A 21,397-nucleotide genomic window follows, 5' to 3' on the forward strand; every position below is an offset into this window, starting at 1 on the left:
AAAAATAGTATAATCAGTACAAGTATTTACAGTCTAGTTATAATGTCGACAACTCAACGACTAGATAAAATATTTTTGGCGTTCTGTTCTCTTATCGTTCGATCATACGAAATTGTGAAGTTCAAGCAAAATGATAGATTCAGCACATCGGAATCAGGAAAACATTTGAGTACGAATGTTACGATACACCTAGATAATAGAGGTCTTTCAAATTGAAATCCAGATACCGGTTACAATGAGTATTCCGAGTATAAGTAGTAAGATCTTTACTCGGCAAACGATTCGCGATAGACGATGAAGAGAAGCATCAAATAGCTTATAGATTCTTTATCGTAATTGCATCGCTTAATGTGTCGTGCATATAAAAAGTTTCTGCACTTATGTTAAGCAAAGTCGATATTGTTACATAACGGTATTCGATCTCCCTTGAAGCAACATTGATGCTGATGTTGGAGTAGATGTGAACGTATGTGTAGTCGGGACATTTGGTAACGCCATTACCTGTGTTGAAGCCACAGAATTGGTGGTGCAAGTTCGAGATGCCGAACTATGATACGCACTACGTGTTGAATTTCTCGAGAGAATGCTGCGTCCGTGGCAGCGAATTCTCTTCAAAAGCAGTCGCCTGATTTTCTCTTTCCAAACGAAGATCAAGAAGATTATTACACCTTGCAAGGTGTTCGTCAGATCGGACAGGTACCAAATATACCTTGGCTCGTTGTTGCACATCCACGATATTATTTCCATCGACCAGTTGATGCCCATCACAATAAATAGTTTCAGATATAGATTGAACCTACGAAATGTGCATTAAAAGTTTACTTGAATTATGCAGATGTTACTGTACATTGAAGTAACGTTTAGAGTTTAATAGCAGTGTAACTGATACATACGTATCACGTAATGTATACGTACAAGAAGGATCAAGGAGGAATACTGTTGCGTGAACGAGACCGGATGGATATATTTTTACTGTATCGGAGGAACTCGTCATTATGAAAACAAATCAAAGCATGGGAAAACGTTCGTTTCACTCAATCTATGAGGACATCTAAAAATAATATTTTCATTGTAAACGCGGCAACGATAAGAGCAATTTACGGGACTTATGTTTCTTTGTCGTAGTAGCAACCATGATGTACTTTCCTCCTTGATTCGATTAAAAGAGGAAGGAAACTCCGAAGGGAGACGAACCATTGTTTCTTGTCGTCGTGACGTCTACTATCGACGCCTCTTAAATGATTGGCCGTGTCCTTTTTGTGTTGTACAATCTTCATTGACGTGGAGATGAACAGGCATATGTTACATATCACCGTAATGCCCATGGGACAGTAAAAATATATCGCTCTTGCTATATCCGCTATTAAAAATACAATTAAAAGACATAAGTGTTTCAAACCGTAAAAGTTTGTATTGTTTTAAAAAAATTATCTTTCCCTGGAATGAAAAATTTGCTACAACGCTCTTTCATTCAAACTATTAAAATACATATGTCGTAATTAGGTATATTGACGTTAGCCTGATACCGTTGAAATGTTATGCTGTTATATGGACGACAAATACCTAATCGCAAAACGGAACCGAATTTCCGTTCGACTTAATGGTAATGCCGATTACGTTACCGTAAAGCGATTGCGATAACTTACTCAGGAACCAACAAGTTTGTACTGCGAATTGTGGACGAATAAAATGGTCGGGAATGCTGTGAAGATTGTCCATGAGTGCGCAAATACTGGTGAGGATGGTCGCGAATCCCCAAGCGTAGATCGAGTATATCAGAAATTTCTTTCGTTCCCTCTGTTTGACACTCCCCTGAAGCGATCGGAAGCCTCTGAAAATAATCGTGTCAAATAATGTCCCTCCGCTAGTCGATTAGAAATCGGAAAACGAAGACATTCTTCTCTTATACAGTACTTTCTTCCAATATTTCGTATTTTTATTCATTGCTATTCCTCATCACTTTTCCTACTACTGAACCAACATGTTCACGTTCCTATGTATTTTAAAGACGACTTTCCTAATACATTGTTCGTTTAATAGTACTGAGTCAATATACAACAAAAATGATATACACATTTTATTTCAGTGACGAGTAAATAATGCGTACTGTTCATTTGATTCGATCCTTACATATCGAGAGTAATTAGCAAGAGTACTGTAATAGGATATAATTAATAAAACCACAAACGAGTTCGACGTAAACAAAGTTACGCATCACGCTTGTGGATTTACCATGACGCATCATGGTTTCATCGTGGAGCGACTAGCGAAAAAGAAATTGAAACGTTCGCATGTTCGGCGAAGTCCACTTTGTGCTTGCTTTCAGTCGTTGTCGGTTTTACGCCAGGCAATCGAATCGATGAACAACCGAAAATAGTGTAGCTGAAAGCGTGATTGTAATGCGAAGAGTAAATATTCGGGCCTCTACGAGCACGTAACCAATATAGGGCATATTTGTTCACGTATATACACGTATATCCCACACATATGAAATAAGATATACGCGTGTACGGTGTAGGTTTATATTATGAGAACAAGGGTGAACCAGAGGCGTGCGTGCGAATGTCAACGCGATCACACCCATATCCATGCTTCGTGTCATTTACGTTGTGCGCCGTATGTCGTGTGTCACCGATCCAGAAAATGCATTAGTATGAAAAAAGGGCTTGGCAGGCACCTTAGTTACGAGCAAAAAGATCGTGTTAACGATTATGTTTATCGGCACGACATTATGTTGAAAACCGCAAACACTGTTTTCGGAGAACGTCCGCCTACTTCGCGGAAGCTTTTGTAGGGCAGCTGAAAAATCGGTAAGACCGACGGAAAGGCAAACACCACGATCGAGTATTTATACATATAAATTTTCGCCTAACATACGGGATATGCGACGAACGTGTCTTTCGGAAAGAATTCAACGGAATTTGAAGTTGCGTTGTAACTGGTATTCGGATCCGTTCGCGTTGGCGTCAGCATCGAAGAAAAGACCGTTTCTCGGCATTCGAGATTTGTTTGGACTATACGTCACGATTTGTTTGCTGTACACCTGGCGTTCTATAGATACATAAGTAGATCGAAAAGTTTGATGAGAGCGCCACTCGATGTAGAGACGTCGTAAGTCGCGGTTAATTGCGAAAACGGCTGTTATAATTTCAGATTTCCAAAGCTTGCGCATAGAAATAGATGTGCGAAGGTCCAGCGAAACCCGTAAAACCCGACGAAGAAATATTTTGGGAAACACGCGAAACCGGAAACACTTTTCACACAAGGAGTAGCTCCCGTGTTTGGTATCTGTAAGACCGTTTTTCCTTTAACAAAACTGATAATGCGATAATAAGTGAACAGCAAACACACTCATGCACTACGTAGCCTAAACATGGAGAGGGTTTAGATTAAACATGACAGACGGTCCTCGTTTGCTCGTAAAATCTATCGATTCTCATCTATATCAATTAATCAGGACGAATTAAAGACGCGATTCGAGCCGAGTCAAGAGCTACTGCCGTCAGCACCCCGTTTAGGTGATAAAACACTCAGAAAGAGCTATTCGTTTACTTCATGGTCCGATCGAAATTAATTTAAGAACGTTTGCAGTGTATACACGTGCCGTCACGATCCGGATATTAATTCCCATTCTATCGTAATCAATTTTCCTCGATGTTTGTGAACTATCGAATTTCTCTTGTTCAACCGAGAGAATAAAAGGTAGCGTATTAGTGTGCATACTTATACATATATTGGGTTGGGGAATAAGTTCGTAGCGTTTTTTTTCTTTTATTTTACAACGATTCGTTGCTGTTTGACAAAGTGTATAATATTTATTCGATAGAGCTGTTTTTGCTCCACAAAACAGTGCTAATTAAATTTTTCAATCATTTAATTTGTCATTACATTTGAAGCTGTAGCGACACAAGGTTGGCGATCGTAATAACCATTTCAGCTGTTCGCTTGCAGATTCCAAGTGTTTGGCGAGAAAAATTATTCCTTGACGTTTGCAAGGATGGAAATTACATTATTCCTTTATTTATTTATTAATTTCACGTAATAAAAAAAATAATAAATAGTAAATAATAGATTAATTTATTGTTATAACTATTACCACAGTTTTGTAGAGCAGAAACAGCTCTATCGAATAAATATTATACATTTTCTTTCAGCACGATTACGTCGCAAAGAAGACGTTTTACCTGGATCGGTGTAGCGATAAGATTAGAATTGCATTTCCCGCGATACTAAACTATCTTGACGAAGGAATAGAAAAAGACCAAAAGTGTTCCACTTACCCGAACGTCCACCAAATATCGAAGCACATCACGTTTAACCAGAAAAAGCTTGCCAGGAACGAGAAGTAGATGATGTAAGCTGAAAGAAACAATGTCGCGTCAGAATCATAGCGTATGACGATTTATAACAGATATTGTTGGTTGTTTAATTGTTAAGCAATCCTTAATTGGTAAATAAATGGCTGTGAATGGTAAATGTAATAGATAAAGGAAAAAAACGACGCGCTCCCAAGAACCTCTGACTCATATTCCGGTTAAGCGGAGACAATTTCTGAATTTTTGTTTGATCGAATAAAAAATCGCTTTAAAACACGGGGTTCCAATAACATCGACGAAATTGATGAAACGACGGGGTGTACCAAAAGCATAACACATGGAATCCGAAATGTTTTTTGGCGGCGTGGTCTGCATGATTGTAAGTAGAATGTAGGCGATCAGCAGAGTGGCGATGTATCCGCGAAGCGTGAGTCCGTGCATATTGTTCAGCTCTGGTATCACGGTGTACACGAGAAAGGTTGCGAAGAGGAATGGTGTGGACAAGATCATTCCAATCGGATATCCCACATTGAGATTATCATTGATTACTTCGTCCTCTTCAATGAAGCAGAGCAATACGTCGAACTTGTCGTAGGCCACACGGCCGAGACAGTAATCGGCCCCAGTCAGGTAAGTGTTCTTGGGCGGTCTGTAGATCTTGCCATTATCGAGGAGCTTGTATGCGTCGCTGGGATACTTTTCGGGGTTCAATTTGAACCGACCCTTTTCGCAAGGAGAAGCAATGGTGAAGCGAAACCGATCCACTTTCGGTGATTCCTCCAGTAACTCGAACTCACCACCGTCACGATAAAGGGCTGGAAAGCGCACAGAGTCGTTTATACCGGCGTGCTCGCATTGTCTTTTTATCACCCGCTCCTCAAGCGGACAACAGAGGACAACCGTGATTCGAGGTGTATGAGCAACGGATCGTCGGTCCTTTGTCTCAATTCCAATGAATTCGGGTATTGAGAAACACTCCAGGCTTATTGCGTGAATCAATATCACAGATAACAACGATACCAACCACGTCGTGGATACCATTTTCGAACCAGGAAGGACACGAATCAACATCTTGGTAGGTACGTACTCACGAACTGACTGTTTATCAATGAGTCTTTGCTGATTTGTCGCGGTCAGACCAAGCGCATTATCATGCGGAAACAACCAACCAAACTAATCTTTCTTCCATCATACTAGGAGTGTCCTTTCACCCGTCCTATGCGACCTTGACACGATATGACGACACGAGTTACATTAAGCTTCGATTCAACCCCTGCGAGGTAGACGCTTTCAACAATTATGTGATACCCGTGGCTAGTTTTGCCCATTCAAATCATTACATATACCACTTATTCGTTTACTTATTTTTAACCCCTTAATGTTCATGTTAATGTCTAACTTTAATATAAACTTTATTTTTTATACTATGTTTCATATTGTACAGCTATAAACCTGCACAAGAGCTTTTACCACACGCAGACCGAATGATGTCAGTTTTCTGTTAACAATCAAATGAAAATCAATCATTGTGCCTTAACCCTTTTAGCACCGAACGACGATATATCGGATATCCGTCGACACGAGTTAGTTTCTCTGGACCGTAATCGCAATATTACACATTTTTAGTAGACAGAGAACTAACTATAAATATTTATAATAACAGCTATATTTTTTTAGTGGCGTATTACCAGCTGCACGATCCTCTTGGGTATTAGATTTGTCTGACGCTTGCCGTGCATCATATTCGATGATAACGAGGATAACGTGTCGCGTTATCCTTTCCAAATGATTGCAAAATGCAATGCTTATACACCATACTACCAGATGCATATAAAGCGATGGCCAAACAATGATTTTTTCTATGTGTAATTACGTTTTGAAAAAGAAAAATTACTTTGTACGATTTTCATTATGTCTTATATTTATGTTATTCTTATGATTTTTAACAAATATCGAAACTCCATTGGTATTGATTTATTCTCCATTCCTTTCGCAATATGCTGCTTTTTGAATTTTGTAAATATCACGCCTACTTTGGTTTTTACGAGCATTTTCGCAAACCTCTACAAATTCGTCGATTCGGCCCGGTATTCTTCGCCTAGGTACGCTCCTTTCGCTCGGTGCTAAAAGGGTTAAGGAGTTAACCAGCTTTATTAACCTAATGTAGGTGAATCGAATTTAAATGACTAGTCGTTTAAATCGACTGTCAAATTATTTGAATTTTCATAAAACCTTTGTAACTTTGAGTAAAGATACAGTCTACTTTTCTATGCTAGGATCATTCTGAATGCAAGGTGCAATGTGAACCCCTGCAAACTGTAACCTAGATGGTGTCGGATATCTGCTATCGAATGTATTATCGAACAATGGGTTTTAAATGCGTTGGCTAAAGAAATATGTGGACAATACTCATTGCACTACAGTTTACACATGTTCCAATCAGAAACATTACATATAAACATAACTTTGTTCTTCAAAAAGCTATCGAAAAGATGTATTAGCCCATTTAGCCTGTTAGGTTTTCTTTAATTGACGTCGCTTCACTTCATTCCGTATCGTTCCTGTACCGATTTTGATAAAAAAGAGGGAAGAAGAAAATGAATAGCTTACCAATGGTGGAACAGAGGCCAGTTGCAATGCTCGAAAACAGCTTGGGCAGTGCGAGGAAGGTGTAGGCAAGGATAAGACAGGCGACGTAGCACATCAGGGTCTTGCCGTATAGGCTTCTCAGTTCCGGAATGATCGCATAAACAAGAAAGGTCGCGAGGAAGAACGGAATGGAAATCATCATGCCGATACTGTACGATTTCTCATGTTCGGTTCCTCCGTCTTCCTTCGACGCGGCGTACTTCGAAACACAGACAATCACGCCGATCCTCTGAAAGGATTCTTTCCAATCGAGACAGTAGCTCCAGGGAGGAAAAGTGTTCGAATTAGTTCGCAGCATGCCATTCTCTTCGAAAACGAACATGTCTTCGTCGTATTCTTCAGGCTCAAGCATGTATTTGTAAGTGTTCTCTGGACAGTCCATGGCCTCGACGACATTGAATAGCTCCCGGGCGAAGATGTCGCGGCCCCCTTCGTCTCGAACGATCTCTGAGGCAAGGTGATGTCGTTGGAGAATCAAATCGGGAACGTACGAGTTTGCATTGACCGGTAGTCGGGTACATTTCGGCCGATTGCCCATACCAAGCATCATGTTGTGACCGCAACATTTCTGCACGCAGATCCTCAGATTGCACACGCACCCGATTGTTTTGTTTCCGAGCACCTGATAAGAACCCACCGGAAACCGTAATTGATCGTACATTAATGTTTCATTCTTGAGCCGTTGTATTTTCTTCTCCTCCAAAACGATACCGCGAAACGGTCGGCAGAACCCATCTTTACCCTGCTCCTCGAACTTCTCGCCCTCGAGGAAATATCCGCACCCGTATCCGAACCAACAGACGGACATCAACGAAATCCCACGAAACACGAATCCTCTTCGCATCCTGACAGGAATTTACGTCAGCAACCCTTCTTTAAACTTTCCAGGCAGGTCGGATCCTTGTCTCCGCGTTGCTCATCTTGTGCCGTGTAAAACCTCCGTATACCGATAAGCTAAATTCAATATTTGGTCAAATGCGTTGTCGATCGCTGTCAAAAATCCCGGTAAAATAACTCGAGCTGATTTCGACTGCTTGAACAGTCTTTGACTGTCCTCCGCACTGTCCGAGTTGCCGCGCAAGTTGTCTCGATCCCGGTGCGAATATCGCGACAATCAACGCCACCCGCACAGCTACGTCGCCGTCAAGTAGCTTCCAGAGGATCAACCACCCTTCTATTCTCGCTCCGTTTTCTCATACCGTTCATCGATCCAAAGCTCAGGTTCGAGAAAGCATTATGATCAGTAACTAGAGCGCAGCACTTCCTCTTTTCGGCAATACCCGGCGAATCTTCCCACACAAACCTTCGTGTTTCTTTAAATCATTACCTCTGGACCTGGATCTCATGGACAGACTATGCTAAGAACTCTTTATTTTTTTAACAAACACAATATTTTCATGCCTGTGGATGTTAAGCAGATCTAATTGAAAACTTTGTAAATCACGCGCGCAAGTACCTTGAGCAATCTATGTACAGAAGGTTCAGGAAAATGTTCAGGCCTTTTAAAAATTCAACCGAATGACATGAAAATTTTTTTGGGAAGACTAGATTACTATTTACAACCGCCAGGATTATGCAAGTAGTGCAAATACGTTTGCTCTAGCGTCTTCTTGCCACCTCTGTACTGTACTAAAGAATGTGTATACAATTTTTACGAGAATTGAAAATACCATCAAAATTTGTTAGCGTTATTATAATTTACGAAGAATTAAAAATCGTGGAAATAGACGTTGGAGAAATACAGGGTAACAGTTGAAATTAATTATTGTTTAGGATAGCTTATATACGGATTGGTGACGGGTCGGCTATTTATGGGAAACGTTGGGAATTTTCTCACATCCTGATCCTCTGGTGGCAAGTGTTGTGAGTGGCCAGCATATGTGTAATAAAGATAGATTACCCGAAAGGGGCGTTGAGCAGAACAAATTTTGAAAACAATAACACAAGTTGAAACCAGATTAGCCGAATGTCTTCCGTCTTCGTATCACTTTTGCTACCGTGAAAGAGTGCAGCCTTCCGCTTTTCTGTTTCGTCTGCAAGATATCTTCCATTTTCATTTGTAATCTAAGAACCTGATAACCTGATATGACGAGTTAACTCGTCATCAAAGATTGCTGCTCCAATACGCATGCGTGTTTACCATGTATGTACATACAAAATTTTCAAAATTTAAAGATTGCGCGCGTATATCAAGAATCAACATATAATTAGCTTGTTATTACCACTGCGCTAGTACGATGTTTTCCCACGTTTTTATTGGTCAAATATAGAATTTTTGTTGACTTCAGCAGTGGAACCGAAATTGCATCGTATCGATGATGAAAATATGAATTTCATTTATAAAATAGCACTATAAAATAAAAATGTTCGAGGAATATTTTACTAACATCAATATGTTGTTCACGATCTTGATTAGTATATCTTCGATAAAATGAAATTCGTGTTTTTCACCCCATTCTGATTGTTTTATCTCTCATATCTCCTACTTCATTTCCTATGTCATTGTCAGAGAATATCAAACTTCCCCCTTTCTATACGATCTAACAAATAATAAAATAATAGCAAAGACCTATGTTGTTTCTAAATAGTATCGATAGTATCGATCACTCGCTTCAATTGCGATTTCATCTTTTTCCTTAAGACCGCATAAAAATGTATGGTACCAGAAATGACACCATAACCTTGAGACACATACGTAAATATGTACAAAGCAAACATTATCAAATATATAAGGGCCATATTGAGTTCGCATACACATATGTGTATATACATATATAAGATAATCTTTATACACCAGGTTGGGTGATGTAACATATCTCACAACAGCCGTTACAGTTTATAGACAATTTCCTGTCTTTCTTGGTACATTATACGTGTGCATACATACTATACATACTGGCGTAGCTTAGAATCCGTCTGTGATACTAAGTCTGTGATACATACTTGTATCGAATACTGTTGTACATGATATCAGCAATACCTACAGATGGCAAGAACAAAAGTTCCACGGTGTCCAAAAGTTTAACGGTGTCGTTTTGTAAAATTACGACGATTATTAATTGTTTTACGGGTTTCGAACGACGCGGTTAAAAAGATCGATATTCTCGAGCAACCTGTTGGTGTGAATTTGGTACACAGATGGCAAATTTGGAGAACTTGAAGTTAATATGGAAGCAGGCGGACGCAGTTACTTTCGATGTTGATTCCACTTTAATCCAGGAAGAAGGAATCGATGAACTCGCAAAATTTTGCGGAAAAGGAGAGGAGGTTGCTGCTTTGTAAGAGTTATTGTTTATAAAACGATTTTGTTTTCGGCTTTCTTTGTTTCTAGAGCCATTTTGAACACGAATTCGAACGGACCCCGATCAAATCGTTCGATGATGGACAAAATTGAATCTGAATATTTTTTAGGACGAAACGGGCGATGCAGGGACACACTACATTTCGACAATCTTTGACGAACCGATTGAATATCATAAATCCCAATTTGACTCAAATAAAGCAGTTTCTATCGTCTCATCCGCCGAAACTCTCACCTGGCATTGAGTAGGGAACGATTTCAGTCGACAAAATGTAAATGTTACAGTTTACGTCGTCTTCTCTAAAATTCCTTATGAAAATTTCAGAGCTCTGGTAACAGCCCTTCGAGCGCATAAAAAACAAGTGTTTCTAATTTCTGGTGGCTTTCGTTGTTTAATTGCGCCAGTAGCGGTAGCGCTTGCTATTCCATTAGAAAATGTGTTTGCAAATAGACTAAAATTCTATTTCACGGGTTATTATTTGTTTCTGTTTGCATAAGCAAAGTATAATTACTGTTAGTATATGTTAATCTTTAAAGGCGCCTTTTACAGGAGAATATGCTGGATTTGATGAGAATCAACCCACTGTAGAAAATGGTGGGAAAGCAAAAGTAATCCAATATCTAAAAAATGAAAGGGGTATTAAATCTGTAGTTCACATTGGAGATGGAGCAACAGATTTAGAGACTGCTCCAGTAGCAGATCTATTTGTGGGTAGGTTCTACTAATACTGACAATTTTAATTAATTCAATTTATCATTTAATTTCTATTGAATAAAATCTTATTCCTATTTCATTTTGTTTAGGATATGGAGGAGTTGTAGTGAGAGAAAGTGTACAATCAGGATCTTCATGGTACATTACCAATTTTGATCAACTTTTGAATGCTTTATAAAAACGTACAATATAACATTTTCATAGAAACATTCGTCTTGTACGTCAGTAAAATCCATGACTTCTTTATTGCAATTTACTTCAAAACAATAGTGTCCATATCGATTGAATGAACAAGAAACATTATAAAGAGTATCTTCTTTGCATGTATCATATAGTAACAACGCTGATATAGTTCTATATTGTCTTACATAAATATCATTACCTAATCGCATTCTGTTATAGAATACGATTTATCGTACGAAACCCAACATTAAAATTCTATAAAATGACTCTAATTATAAGTCGATACTGACATTTCTACGTACTTATCAGAAGTACTGGTATACAAAAACATATGTTCCGTATGTGTTACGAAACAAATCTATTTAAAACAACAGATATAACACATTTGACTCGCATTAGATAGTGTTTTCCTCTCTTTTCATTGTCTGGGAACTCATGGGTCAATTGTGTATCTATTTATTATATATCCTTTTTCCGTAACATTATGAAATTTTTTATTTCCCTTATGCTTGTCCAGTAATTACTGACAATTTTTCACTCTTCCTTGTTTCTTCTTCTTTACCCATTCTTGAATTCTGTGTTGAAGTTCGCTGTTCGATTCTACCGCATCCATCGTGAGAGGAGATCGATTAAACGGATCTGTTTGATCGCTTAGCAAATGCCTAAATAAGATCACATCGTACGGTTTTAAATACGGATTTTAAGTGAACAAAAAATGATATATATTAACCTTGCAATGGTCTGGCGATCAATCGTTATCTTTGAAGAGGGTAAAATTACAGGGTCTGTCATTAGAGTAGACATGATAGGATCAAGAAACTCCTCAGGGGCATCTACCAATATTTCGTCCTCCTCTCTCTTTTGACTCGCGGCTGCTTCTACGTTTTTCGCGAACTGATTCAAATCGCCTAGTATACCCACACCACCGATACGAACTAAAATGTTATCAATAATTACAAATAATTAAAATTAATTGTGAACCGATAAGCCATTAATAAGTAATGTCTATTTACCCAGAACATTGTCGGCCAATTGAAAAAGCTCAGGACTATATGATCGACCGTCTTGAGAAACTGCCAAGGTGAATGATTCGACTTGACTAAGATTTACATAAATCTCACATATATTCAGCACCAAATTTGCTGGATCAAATGCGTATTCCTTTTGATCATTCACCTAGAATCAAATAAATTTATTACATCAGTATTTTATTGTTATGGTACGTGTGTGATGCTTGATTATTCTTCCTTTCTACCTTCAAGTTTTTTTTATTCGGTCCAACTAATTGAAGCAGCAAATAATTAAGCATCGAAGCAATACGATCGACCATTGTTGGATGACAAAAAATCGATTTTATCTCTGTCGTCAACATCTTTAATGATTCTATTGTTTTTTTACCCAATATATTATCAAATTTAGCGATCATTCCGAGATTGAGCAAATACTGAGCTTGCTGGTCACGTTCATGTTGTGGTAATCTATTCCATTCTCCGTTTTCCCTTTAAATTCAGATTAATGTCACATTATAAAAACCAAGAAAATTAAGAAATTACGTACGAGTACAACATACATGAAATCGTATACCTTGCCTGGATCAATTGTTTTAACTGGGCCATATTTGAAAGTGCTTCATCTAATAAAAATACCGCATCATTCATTAAAAGATTTATAAAACGCAAAAACAATGGCGGTTGTGCTGCTTCCATATTGGCTTCCGCTTCTTCAGCTAAAGCACTGGAAATAACAAATTTCAAGTAAATATAAACGAAAGTATATTGATCGAACGTATGTATTACTTTTATTTACATACGTAAAAATTTTGCGATGTTCTGGAAGTTTCCACAAATGTTCCATTACAATATACATCGGTCGTCGATATTTAAATTTCTGCTCAAATTGCACGCTTTGTCCTGTCATCTCGATACTTACAAATACCTTAAGTAAGTTAGGGACTATCTAAATTGCAAATCAAACAAATTTAAAGCCAGAGGAAAATTTCAATATTCAAGAATATATAGAGTCTCTTATTTAATTCGAGCATCTCAAATATCTCGCTTGTTTTTTATGATAGAAAAAAAATGACCAAGGAAAAATTTGGTTGGTTTAGAGGGATAAATGTTATGATGAACAAAAAAATTTGTTCATCATAACATTTGAGACTTCAAAGTCATTGAAATTTCTTCAAACAGTTGCTTAAATAAATTTTCCTTCACAATTTATTCTCTCGTTAGTTTTTATATCATAAAAAACAAGAGAGATATTTTAGATGTTCGAGTTAAGTGCGACAGTCAATACACCTACATGCTGTCTGTAAGGATGTGTAATAAATAATTGTTCTCTCTGGAATGTTCCTAAACTCAGTATCCACGGGTTCGTGGCATCATCATTTGTTGGTAAAAGTGCTTCTAAACCCTCTGCCAGCCGTGCACGTAAATGAGGGTTATATAACCGTTGCTGAGACTCCATCAGTACTATAATCTAAAACAATACATGTATCTATAGTAATCACTGTACAAAAAGCATCTACCTTATTTTATCATAGACATATTACAAGTTTACCTCTGTCAACACAGGTGTTAAAAAGAATGAGCCCTGTTCTTCGAAAACTTTTGGACTCATGCGGCACACAAAACATAAAAACCTAATGGTATTCTCCACAACAAATTCAGGAATGCATCTAAACATATGTAATGTCATATTAAAAGCAGTTTGAATTAGATCTGGACTAATACTTTCAGTAAGGAAATTTATGTCAACATACCTCAAAGTATCTGGAACGGTTTCTGGTAACGGAAATGTTACCTCCGTATATTCTTTTGGGGTATAATCGCATGATTTATTCTCTGTGTCTTCTTCGTTGCCTAGATACACTTGTACCAACCAAAACGCGGTCGTTGCGTGAAATTTTGCTAAAAGTTTTAACATCTCTGGGGCTAACAAACTTGCTTTTAATGATAAATACCTAAAATTAAAATTAGAATTCAGAATTCCAGTTTGTTGATCAAAATAAATTGTACAACAGCGCATACTTGGTCATCTCTTGCTCCCTGCGTTGTGTTATGATTTCGAATACCTCAGAACTACCACCAGTCTGTGCATCCTCATAAACTCTTTGGATTTGTAGCAGATCATGATTTGATCTACAATTTCACAAAATATTAACAATTACGATACGGCTTTTAAGTATTAGAAAGTATAAAATTAATGTTCCAGGAATGACAAACCTTATAAGCTTATCTAACACTACTCTGTAACCAAGATCCAAAGCTCTATGAGTTAGATAAAAACATTCAGTTGTGAAGCTAAATGTTTTTGCAACTGGTCTAGCTCCACCTTCTGAAGTTGGTATTAAACACGTCTCCGAGGATAATCCTTTTAAATGTATAACATCGTTCAAAGAATCATCTTCGGTTGTCTAGAAGAATAATCGCAATTTAGAAAATAATATTTAAAATTCAGTAATCATTAATTCTTTTAAAATTGACTGACCTCCACTGCACAATACGTTGGATCTATTTTAGGCACTTTTGTTTGATTTTGTTTTATGCAAAATGGCTGACAAAGTCGCAATAATACATATCCTAAATTTAACATGAACCCATCGGAGACGCACAACATACCATTCAGACCCATATCATTCTGCGTGTTCCAAATTTTACCTTTATTCGCATTTAAACGTAGACAATTGCCTATCCACATAAGTGTCAAGTGACGAATTTCTTCAGAACGTTTTAATAATAAATGAAAAACTTTATGCAAAGATTCAGTTAGTTTATCTAAAGCAGTCCAAATAGCATTATCAGTGATAGTGTTGGTCTACAATACAAAATACAGAGAATTATTTATTTACTTTCATTATACAAATTAATTTCCAAACTTATAGCTATTTTTGCTTGGTACTTGCCTGACGGGATGACTTTTCAAAAAAATAGTATGGTTCATCTTTTGTTTTTGGCAAGCAACTCAAACTAAAAAGTGCACCTAATAATGTGTCAGCATAAGCTTTGCCACATACTATTTTGTTTGGAGTACTATGATGGATAATTAGTTTGGCTAAAGGGTCTATTGAAGAAAACATATTTAATATTGTGAACCAGTATTGATGGCAAAAGCCAAGAACAGCCTGTGCTACTTCCTTGTGAATTATATCAAGGATAGGACTAAAAGATGCAGCAATTATATCTGTGGCATATTCCTCATTTTCCATTTGCATTTTGCTTACAATTCCCTCAGTGAACATTCTTAACTCTACTATTAAATCCCCTTTGTCTTCACATAATGAAATAAACTGACTGTGAATCTAAAAAATATAATAGATTAGTACATATTATCTAATATGTTTGCACTCTTTATGTTTATATGTATATAATATAGGTATGATAACTATTACCTCTTGTCCTTGGAACAAATCTGGTTCCTGTAATGCCACCCCAGCATTTTGTAAAATAACTTGTTGCATTTTATGGACAATATCATCAAGTTGTTTCTCATTTCGATATCGTTGCAAACGACAATAACTTAGAAATAAATAATATATTGCTTGCTTTTCTAGTACATGAGAATTGTCAGAATTTTCTTGAGAACCTTTGAAAGACAATATTTTTGACTCAGGATCGGGAAGCATTAATCGCTCAAAAACTGCTTGTTCTATGGAATCAACGTCGATGAACACCAATTTCTGATTTTTGTGTACATCAGTTTCTGTTGCATGTAACGTTATTCCAAACACGTCTGCATAAAGATGATTAACCTTCGCGTCGACTTGGGAACCCTTCGAATCTTCAATATTCGTGGGTTTCGTTCTATCAAGTACATTTATATTATCAACTTTCGTAACGTAATTAACTTCCTGTTTTTCGTTAATAATAGTCTGATTTTGTGACGAGAATGACACGGCATCGTTGATAGTTGAAAACAATCCTGCGAATGGATTGTTGTCCACATTGTCGCACATTGTACTCCCGTTAAAACTCAATCACTAGTGGTATAAGCATAGTTAATCTAAAAATAAGTAGATACGATTTAAATGTTCAAGCTAAAAAGTATTCAAATAAACTACGAAATGTCCTCGGATTATTCACCTCACTTCTATACGTTACGTTCTGCTTCGCTCACACAGCGCCAATATGTTATCTGTACTCTACACTCACACAATGCACATATACGTATGTTTATGTGTATACATATGTGTACGTAATGTAATGAATATCTCTACGTGAGAACAGAATAATGTTGATAAATAACAAGAGTGACGTATATCACCGATCATATACGTACATGTATGTGCATATACAACGTGACTCAACTAATTAAGCATTTTGAACATTTTGTTTATTATATGTAATGGTAAGCAACAAAAATTTATCCTAAATTATAGTTTTCGAAATATATAGGTCACCGATGTATTTTTAAACAATAATATATATTTTCATTACCATCACGTAATAAACAAATTCAAGACAAATTTTATTATAACATATAACATTCTGACTTTCTTGTGGCTTTAAAAAATAAGTGACAATTGGTTTAGTGAAGAGATGGCTATCAGAAAATGAAAGACACTGTTTTTTAACAAATATTCAAAATTATTACCTTATTATTCAAAAATATACGAGGCCATAATGTAGGTAGATTTATTCACCTTGGTCAAGATGTAAGACTTGAATATACCATGTAATACATGTCTGATGAGAAATAATATACCTTATATGTAACAAAATTTATTAAAACTTCAGGCACAAAGTGAGCTTGTTTACACAATATAATATTTACGCGTGTATGATACAATAAAACGAAAACGATCAAAGGCACTATTGTAATATTACCGCCATGGTTTTCTTACGGTACCTGCACTAGTGCTCCTTTTAATATTATGATCTGAAATTTAAAACAAGTTATACAATAAAAACATATAAATTACGAAAAGTAAATAATGATGTACGATTACAAATTTTGTAAAGGTATACTTACATAAAATGTTTGGGGAAAGAATTTTTTCTTTGTCATCTGAAGTCCAAGTTTGGCATCTAGATCTAGATAAACATGAACGAGTAAAAGATGGTTGATGATCTTCCATCCTAATGAACAAGAAAAAAAGAAAAAATAAACCATAGTTTTATGCTTGAACAATACTTACATAACTCAATTAAAAGCAATATATGCGCAGTCATGTGTTTCTTAGTTCTCTCTTTTTACAAATTGTATGATACATATTGACTCACCACAACAAAAACATTATAATAACGAATTTACTTTGCAACTGGTAACAGTAAGTAACAAAATAATTTATTTCCTCTAAATGGTATACTACATGTAAAGTGTTCATTGAATCTTTTGTAAAAGATAAAATGTTACATAACACTATGTAGTGTCATACTCCTTCAGTTTTTTCCTGGCTAAGGTCCGTTGAGTCGCGAATGAATACGATCTGGCTGATGTAGGACGATCTGCACGAGATTGCTTGATTTCACGATCTTGCGCTATTACTTGCATTCTTTTCTCAGGTTTTTGGTTAAATAACTCCACTATATTCATAGAAGCTGCATCACACTTTCACAAATAGAAAGATTATGATAAATCTCAAAAATATTTTTTACTAAAGATAAATTTGTTTAATTAAAAATTATTTACCTTCATGAAAGCAAATTCATTACTGTGTGTGTAGTAGCTTATTATATAATCAATATATTGTGAAATATTACCTGTAATTGTAGACGGTATAGGAAATTGGATTCTGATCGATTGAGGGGTGCATCGACATGCAGCTTAAGCATGCAATGTAAAGCTTCTTTATATGTATTTTTCAAAGCGATCACTCGTTCCGTTCGCATTATTCTACGTACTAAGTAGCCACGTGTATACGCATTGATCACATTTACAGCATCAATCTGCAACATTGAAAGCTTTATAAAACTTCTCTCGGCATTCAGAACGAAAATATTTATTTAAAGTCATGATTTCTCACATGTTTAGACCCATATGCTTTCCTATCGAGAATTGGAACGTGAACAGTTTTACTATCTAAAGGAAACAACTGTCTACTAACGTTTAAACGTTTAGACCCACCACCATCTTTTACCAATATTTTCTCATAACTTCTATCTTTATCTGGCTGTATCTTAAGTTCCTTTTCTCCCACTGCTATCACAAAATTACAGTATTTAGCATAATAATTGCACCCCTATTATTTCTATAGACAGAAAGTACTTACTAAAACAAGATTCCATAGTAGGAAGACTGATTTCGGAGTAAATATTGTCTAATGGACACGGCATTAGCTTTTGGTTATTGTTATGCAAATGATCTACTTTTTTTTCATTTTGCAAATTACTTTCCATATTTTTGGTAATTTCCGTATTAGAATCGATGTCTTCGGAGAGTTTTTCACTATCAGGGGTGGCTTGATTGAATGAGGTAGACAGAATATTCTCAGAGGGCAGTGAAACTGAAATTTCTGGGAAGGATTTTCTAATCTCAGTTAGCAAAAGTAGCTGTTGCTTCTTAAATTCCTCTTGAAGTAGAGTTTGTTCTCTCTGTTGTCGAGTAACTAGCTCTGCCATTTGATTTTTATGCATTTCTTGTACTTTTTTGTAGACTGTGAGTAGTTTATCCGAAGTTATAGTAAATTTTGACTTAGATGTAAAATCTTCTGAGTTTATGTGTTTTGGCATTACTTCCACACAACTATCGCCAATAGGAACTTTCTCATGCTCATGCACCAAATTATTAGAGAATGGTATGCTGCTATCATTACTAGCTATACGCTCCGGAACGTTACCACGTTTGTGCGTTAATTGAAAAGTAGAAAAATGATTACGCTTTTTGGAACTTTGAAAATCTTGTCTTCTTTCATTACTGTTACGCAAAGTATATTTTCTATCACGATTATTTTCCATATTACTCTTCTCTATGCATTCATTAGCTAACATCGTTTGAATGCAATCAACAGATCGTGTAGCTGGGAATGTTGCAAATGATGATGTAGGTATTGTTAATGAGGAAACTGATTTGTGTATCCATTGACCAACCTTAGTACCGCTGTTTTTCTTTTTATTTAATGGTAGTTCTAACGATTCTGTAGGTACACTAGGATCAACATTTTTACTTTTGGATTCGTATTCCCATTCCATTTTAGCACGCAATATATTCCATTCTCTTCGATGACTTTTATTCGAACACGGTGTTGGTATATATTCTGTGCAAGGTGTAGCAGCAGGATTATGTTCCATTTGCATATGTGCAAGCAGTATCGGACTTGGAGTATCCAGCACATATGAACCCTGACGAATTAACTTAGGAGTATCACCTGCATCATTTAAATCATCTTTCCTGTATATTTCATCTCCTCTGCTGTCAGAATTATTCAATATCATTGGAATAATGTTCAAGGTAGTAGGCACTTGTGGTTTCCAAACATCGGACATTGTTTCAATGGTAGTGGAGTTAGTAGAGCTTTTTTTCTTTGCATACTGATCTATATCAGCTTCTGAAGGAATCACATCTGAATTTAAGCAAGCATTGGAAGCTAATTTAACCTGATATTCAGAAAGACAATTTGTGTTTGTGTCTCCATTCCATTGTGAATTTTTGTTTAAATCTTCTTTAGAATTTTCAAACATTTCTGTTGAAAAACCATTACTAATTGTTTCATTTTCATTTTGATATTTATTATTATTCAAAGGGTATGAATCTTCTTTTGTATTACTTAGTGTGTTCCGAAAATTCCTTTTAATTGTATCAGTATCAATGTCTTTACTTTTTCTACGAGCAACACGCATAGTTGCTAATCTTTTTTCTACACATATTGCAATTTGTTTGTAATTAAACATTTCTTCTTTGACATCCTTAGTCATCTACAATTTAAAAAAACTTGTTAGAAAAAATATGTTTAAATAAACACTATTGCAATATAATATAATCAAAATGCGTACCAATGGCGGTAAAATAGGAACTCCATTAATTTTAATACATGAAACGTATGAATTACCTTCCATATTTGATTATTGCTTTCTTAATGAATTTGTAAAAATAATGTCAAGTATGTAACAAAATAAAATTAATTCAATGATATTGGCTTATTTGTCCTAATAGCAGCCCCTATCTAAGGCGGATAGAAAATCAAATACTTTTTGATACACCAATCAGAAAAAAATACATTTACAGACATACCGTTTGTTTTTACCACAGCATAAACAAGACTACTTACAAATGGTTTTAAGTAGTAACCTGAAAAGAATTAATTATAGTAGTATAGAGAACAATGATATTTTTTAAATGTAAATTAGATATAGAACAGAATAAATCTGTTAAACATTTTAAATGATTTCAAACGATAATAACAACTAAATGATGACATAAATAATTTTTTTCGGATTTTTGAAATTACTAAAGTTTAACATGCTGTATTTACTTTCCCTACCGTAATAAAAATCATTACTTACTTGCATTATATGTTTTATGATAATATTATATTAATTTAAACATTAAAAATTCGTGACAGTCTTTTCTGTTACATTTATCAAAAGATAAAAAAGTTGTGCGCGTTGCTAACTTAATGAAGGTTATTGAAGCGAAGTCACTGTATTGCCATAGATTAATATCCATGAATAAAAATTATCACGTTACTTAGAACATCAATTTATTTGAAAGATTCAAATATTATCATGATTAGTGTTCCCGATTGCAAGCAAGTAAATACATATATAGAAACGATGTTTGATGTTTGAATTGTTACGAGTGGTAAATTAACAGGTGGGGATATTGGAAGAATTTGTTTCTGTTAGATTGGTAACCCGTTTATAATTACTATGCGACAAAAGTTTATAAGAGGGAGATTCAAATGTAAAATGTAATCTTACGATCATAGTTGTACATTTCATATCTTATGCGGTATGAGCTATACCAAAGATTACAATGTCAGATACCAAATCTAAATTTGCGTCTGTCACTCAAAATAAATATAACCATAATCATACATTTTACATTTGAATTTTCCTCTTAACGTTGTTTATTGAAGATTATAATATGGTAGTGTCATCGCTACTCTTGTAGTCACCGAATAGAGTGTTTTGCACAGGCTATATTTCAATATTGTAATGGGGCGGTATATTTTGTATATAACTTTAAGAGAAACTGTAATTATAAATATGTAAAATAAAGTAAAATTTAAAAACAGTTCTCTGAATGATGTATTTATTTATTTTGATTTATTTTTTCAAATGATGCAGAGGAGAA

General features: G+C 35.8%; 4 protein-coding genes across 11 annotated transcripts; 1 reads left to right on the forward strand and 3 right to left on the reverse strand.

The window, feature by feature from the left end:
• Positions 1-41: 41 nt before the first annotated feature.
• LOC144473323 (G-protein coupled receptor Mth2) lies at positions 42-8,878 on the reverse strand. 3 transcript variants are annotated; one of them, XM_078187110.1, is made up of 7 exons: positions 8,866-8,878; positions 6,927-8,300; positions 4,281-4,359; positions 1,647-1,831; positions 1,195-1,360; positions 710-796; positions 417-635 (listed from the first exon to the last, which is right to left on the reverse strand). In XM_078187110.1, the coding sequence occupies exons 2-7, from the start codon at positions 7,807-7,809 to the stop codon at positions 560-562; spliced, it is 1,476 nt and encodes a 491-aa protein (XP_078043236.1). In that variant the 5' UTR covers positions 7,810-8,300; positions 8,866-8,878; the 3' UTR covers positions 417-559. The 3 variants fall into 3 exon arrangements, with proteins under 3 accessions (XP_078043233.1, XP_078043234.1, XP_078043236.1); XM_078187107.1 differs by having other exon boundaries at positions 42-796; XM_078187108.1 differs by lacking the exons at positions 6,927-8,300; positions 8,866-8,878 and adding an exon at positions 4,640-5,398 and having other exon boundaries at positions 42-796.
• A 935-nt stretch (positions 8,879-9,813) lies between these two features.
• Positions 9,814-11,209, forward strand: Aay (phosphoserine phosphatase). Its single transcript, XM_078187111.1, has 5 exons — positions 9,814-10,243; positions 10,377-10,511; positions 10,592-10,737; positions 10,817-10,978; positions 11,071-11,209. Exons 1-5 carry the CDS (start codon positions 10,104-10,106, stop codon positions 11,157-11,159), a joined length of 672 nt encoding a protein of 223 aa, XP_078043237.1. The 5' UTR covers positions 9,814-10,103; the 3' UTR covers positions 11,160-11,209.
• A 475-nt stretch (positions 11,210-11,684) lies between these two features.
• Ube4a (Ubiquitination factor E4A) lies at positions 11,685-16,912 on the reverse strand. Of its 2 annotated transcripts, none has more exons than XM_078187103.1 (15): positions 16,757-16,912; positions 15,555-16,165; positions 15,069-15,464; positions 14,654-14,980; positions 14,389-14,579; positions 14,194-14,304; positions 13,926-14,126; positions 13,724-13,841; positions 13,466-13,642; positions 12,975-13,120; positions 12,749-12,898; positions 12,420-12,663; positions 12,178-12,340; positions 11,895-12,099; positions 11,685-11,826 (listed from the first exon to the last, which is right to left on the reverse strand). In XM_078187103.1, the coding sequence occupies exons 2-15, from the start codon at positions 16,116-16,118 to the stop codon at positions 11,685-11,687; spliced, it is 3,135 nt and encodes a 1,044-aa protein (XP_078043229.1). In that variant the 5' UTR covers positions 16,119-16,165; positions 16,757-16,912. The 2 variants fall into 2 exon arrangements, with proteins under 2 accessions (XP_078043229.1, XP_078043228.1); XM_078187102.1 differs by lacking the exon at positions 16,757-16,912 and adding an exon at positions 16,246-16,333.
• On the reverse strand, positions 16,869-20,882 carry LOC144473322 (uncharacterized). Of its 5 annotated transcripts, XM_078187105.1 has the most exons (9): positions 20,605-20,882; positions 20,333-20,389; positions 20,095-20,264; positions 18,375-20,016; positions 18,129-18,304; positions 17,866-18,051; positions 17,541-17,713; positions 17,135-17,241; positions 16,869-17,041 (listed from the first exon to the last, which is right to left on the reverse strand). In XM_078187105.1, exons 3-9 carry the CDS (start codon positions 20,155-20,157, stop codon positions 16,986-16,988), a joined length of 2,403 nt encoding a protein of 800 aa, XP_078043231.1. In that variant the 5' UTR covers positions 20,158-20,264; positions 20,333-20,389; positions 20,605-20,882; the 3' UTR covers positions 16,869-16,985. The 5 variants fall into 5 exon arrangements, 3 of the variants coding, with proteins under 3 accessions (XP_078043231.1, XP_078043232.1, XP_078043230.1); XM_078187106.1 differs by having other exon boundaries at positions 18,129-18,301; positions 20,095-20,389; XM_078187104.1 differs by having other exon boundaries at positions 20,095-20,389.
• Between the last annotated feature and the right edge of the window lie 515 nt (positions 20,883-21,397).

The sequence above is a fragment of the Augochlora pura genome, chromosome 7 (assembly GCF_028453695.1).
Source record: "Augochlora pura isolate Apur16 chromosome 7, APUR_v2.2.1, whole genome shotgun sequence".
NCBI classification, from domain to species: Eukaryota; Metazoa; Arthropoda; class Insecta; order Hymenoptera; family Halictidae; genus Augochlora; species Augochlora pura.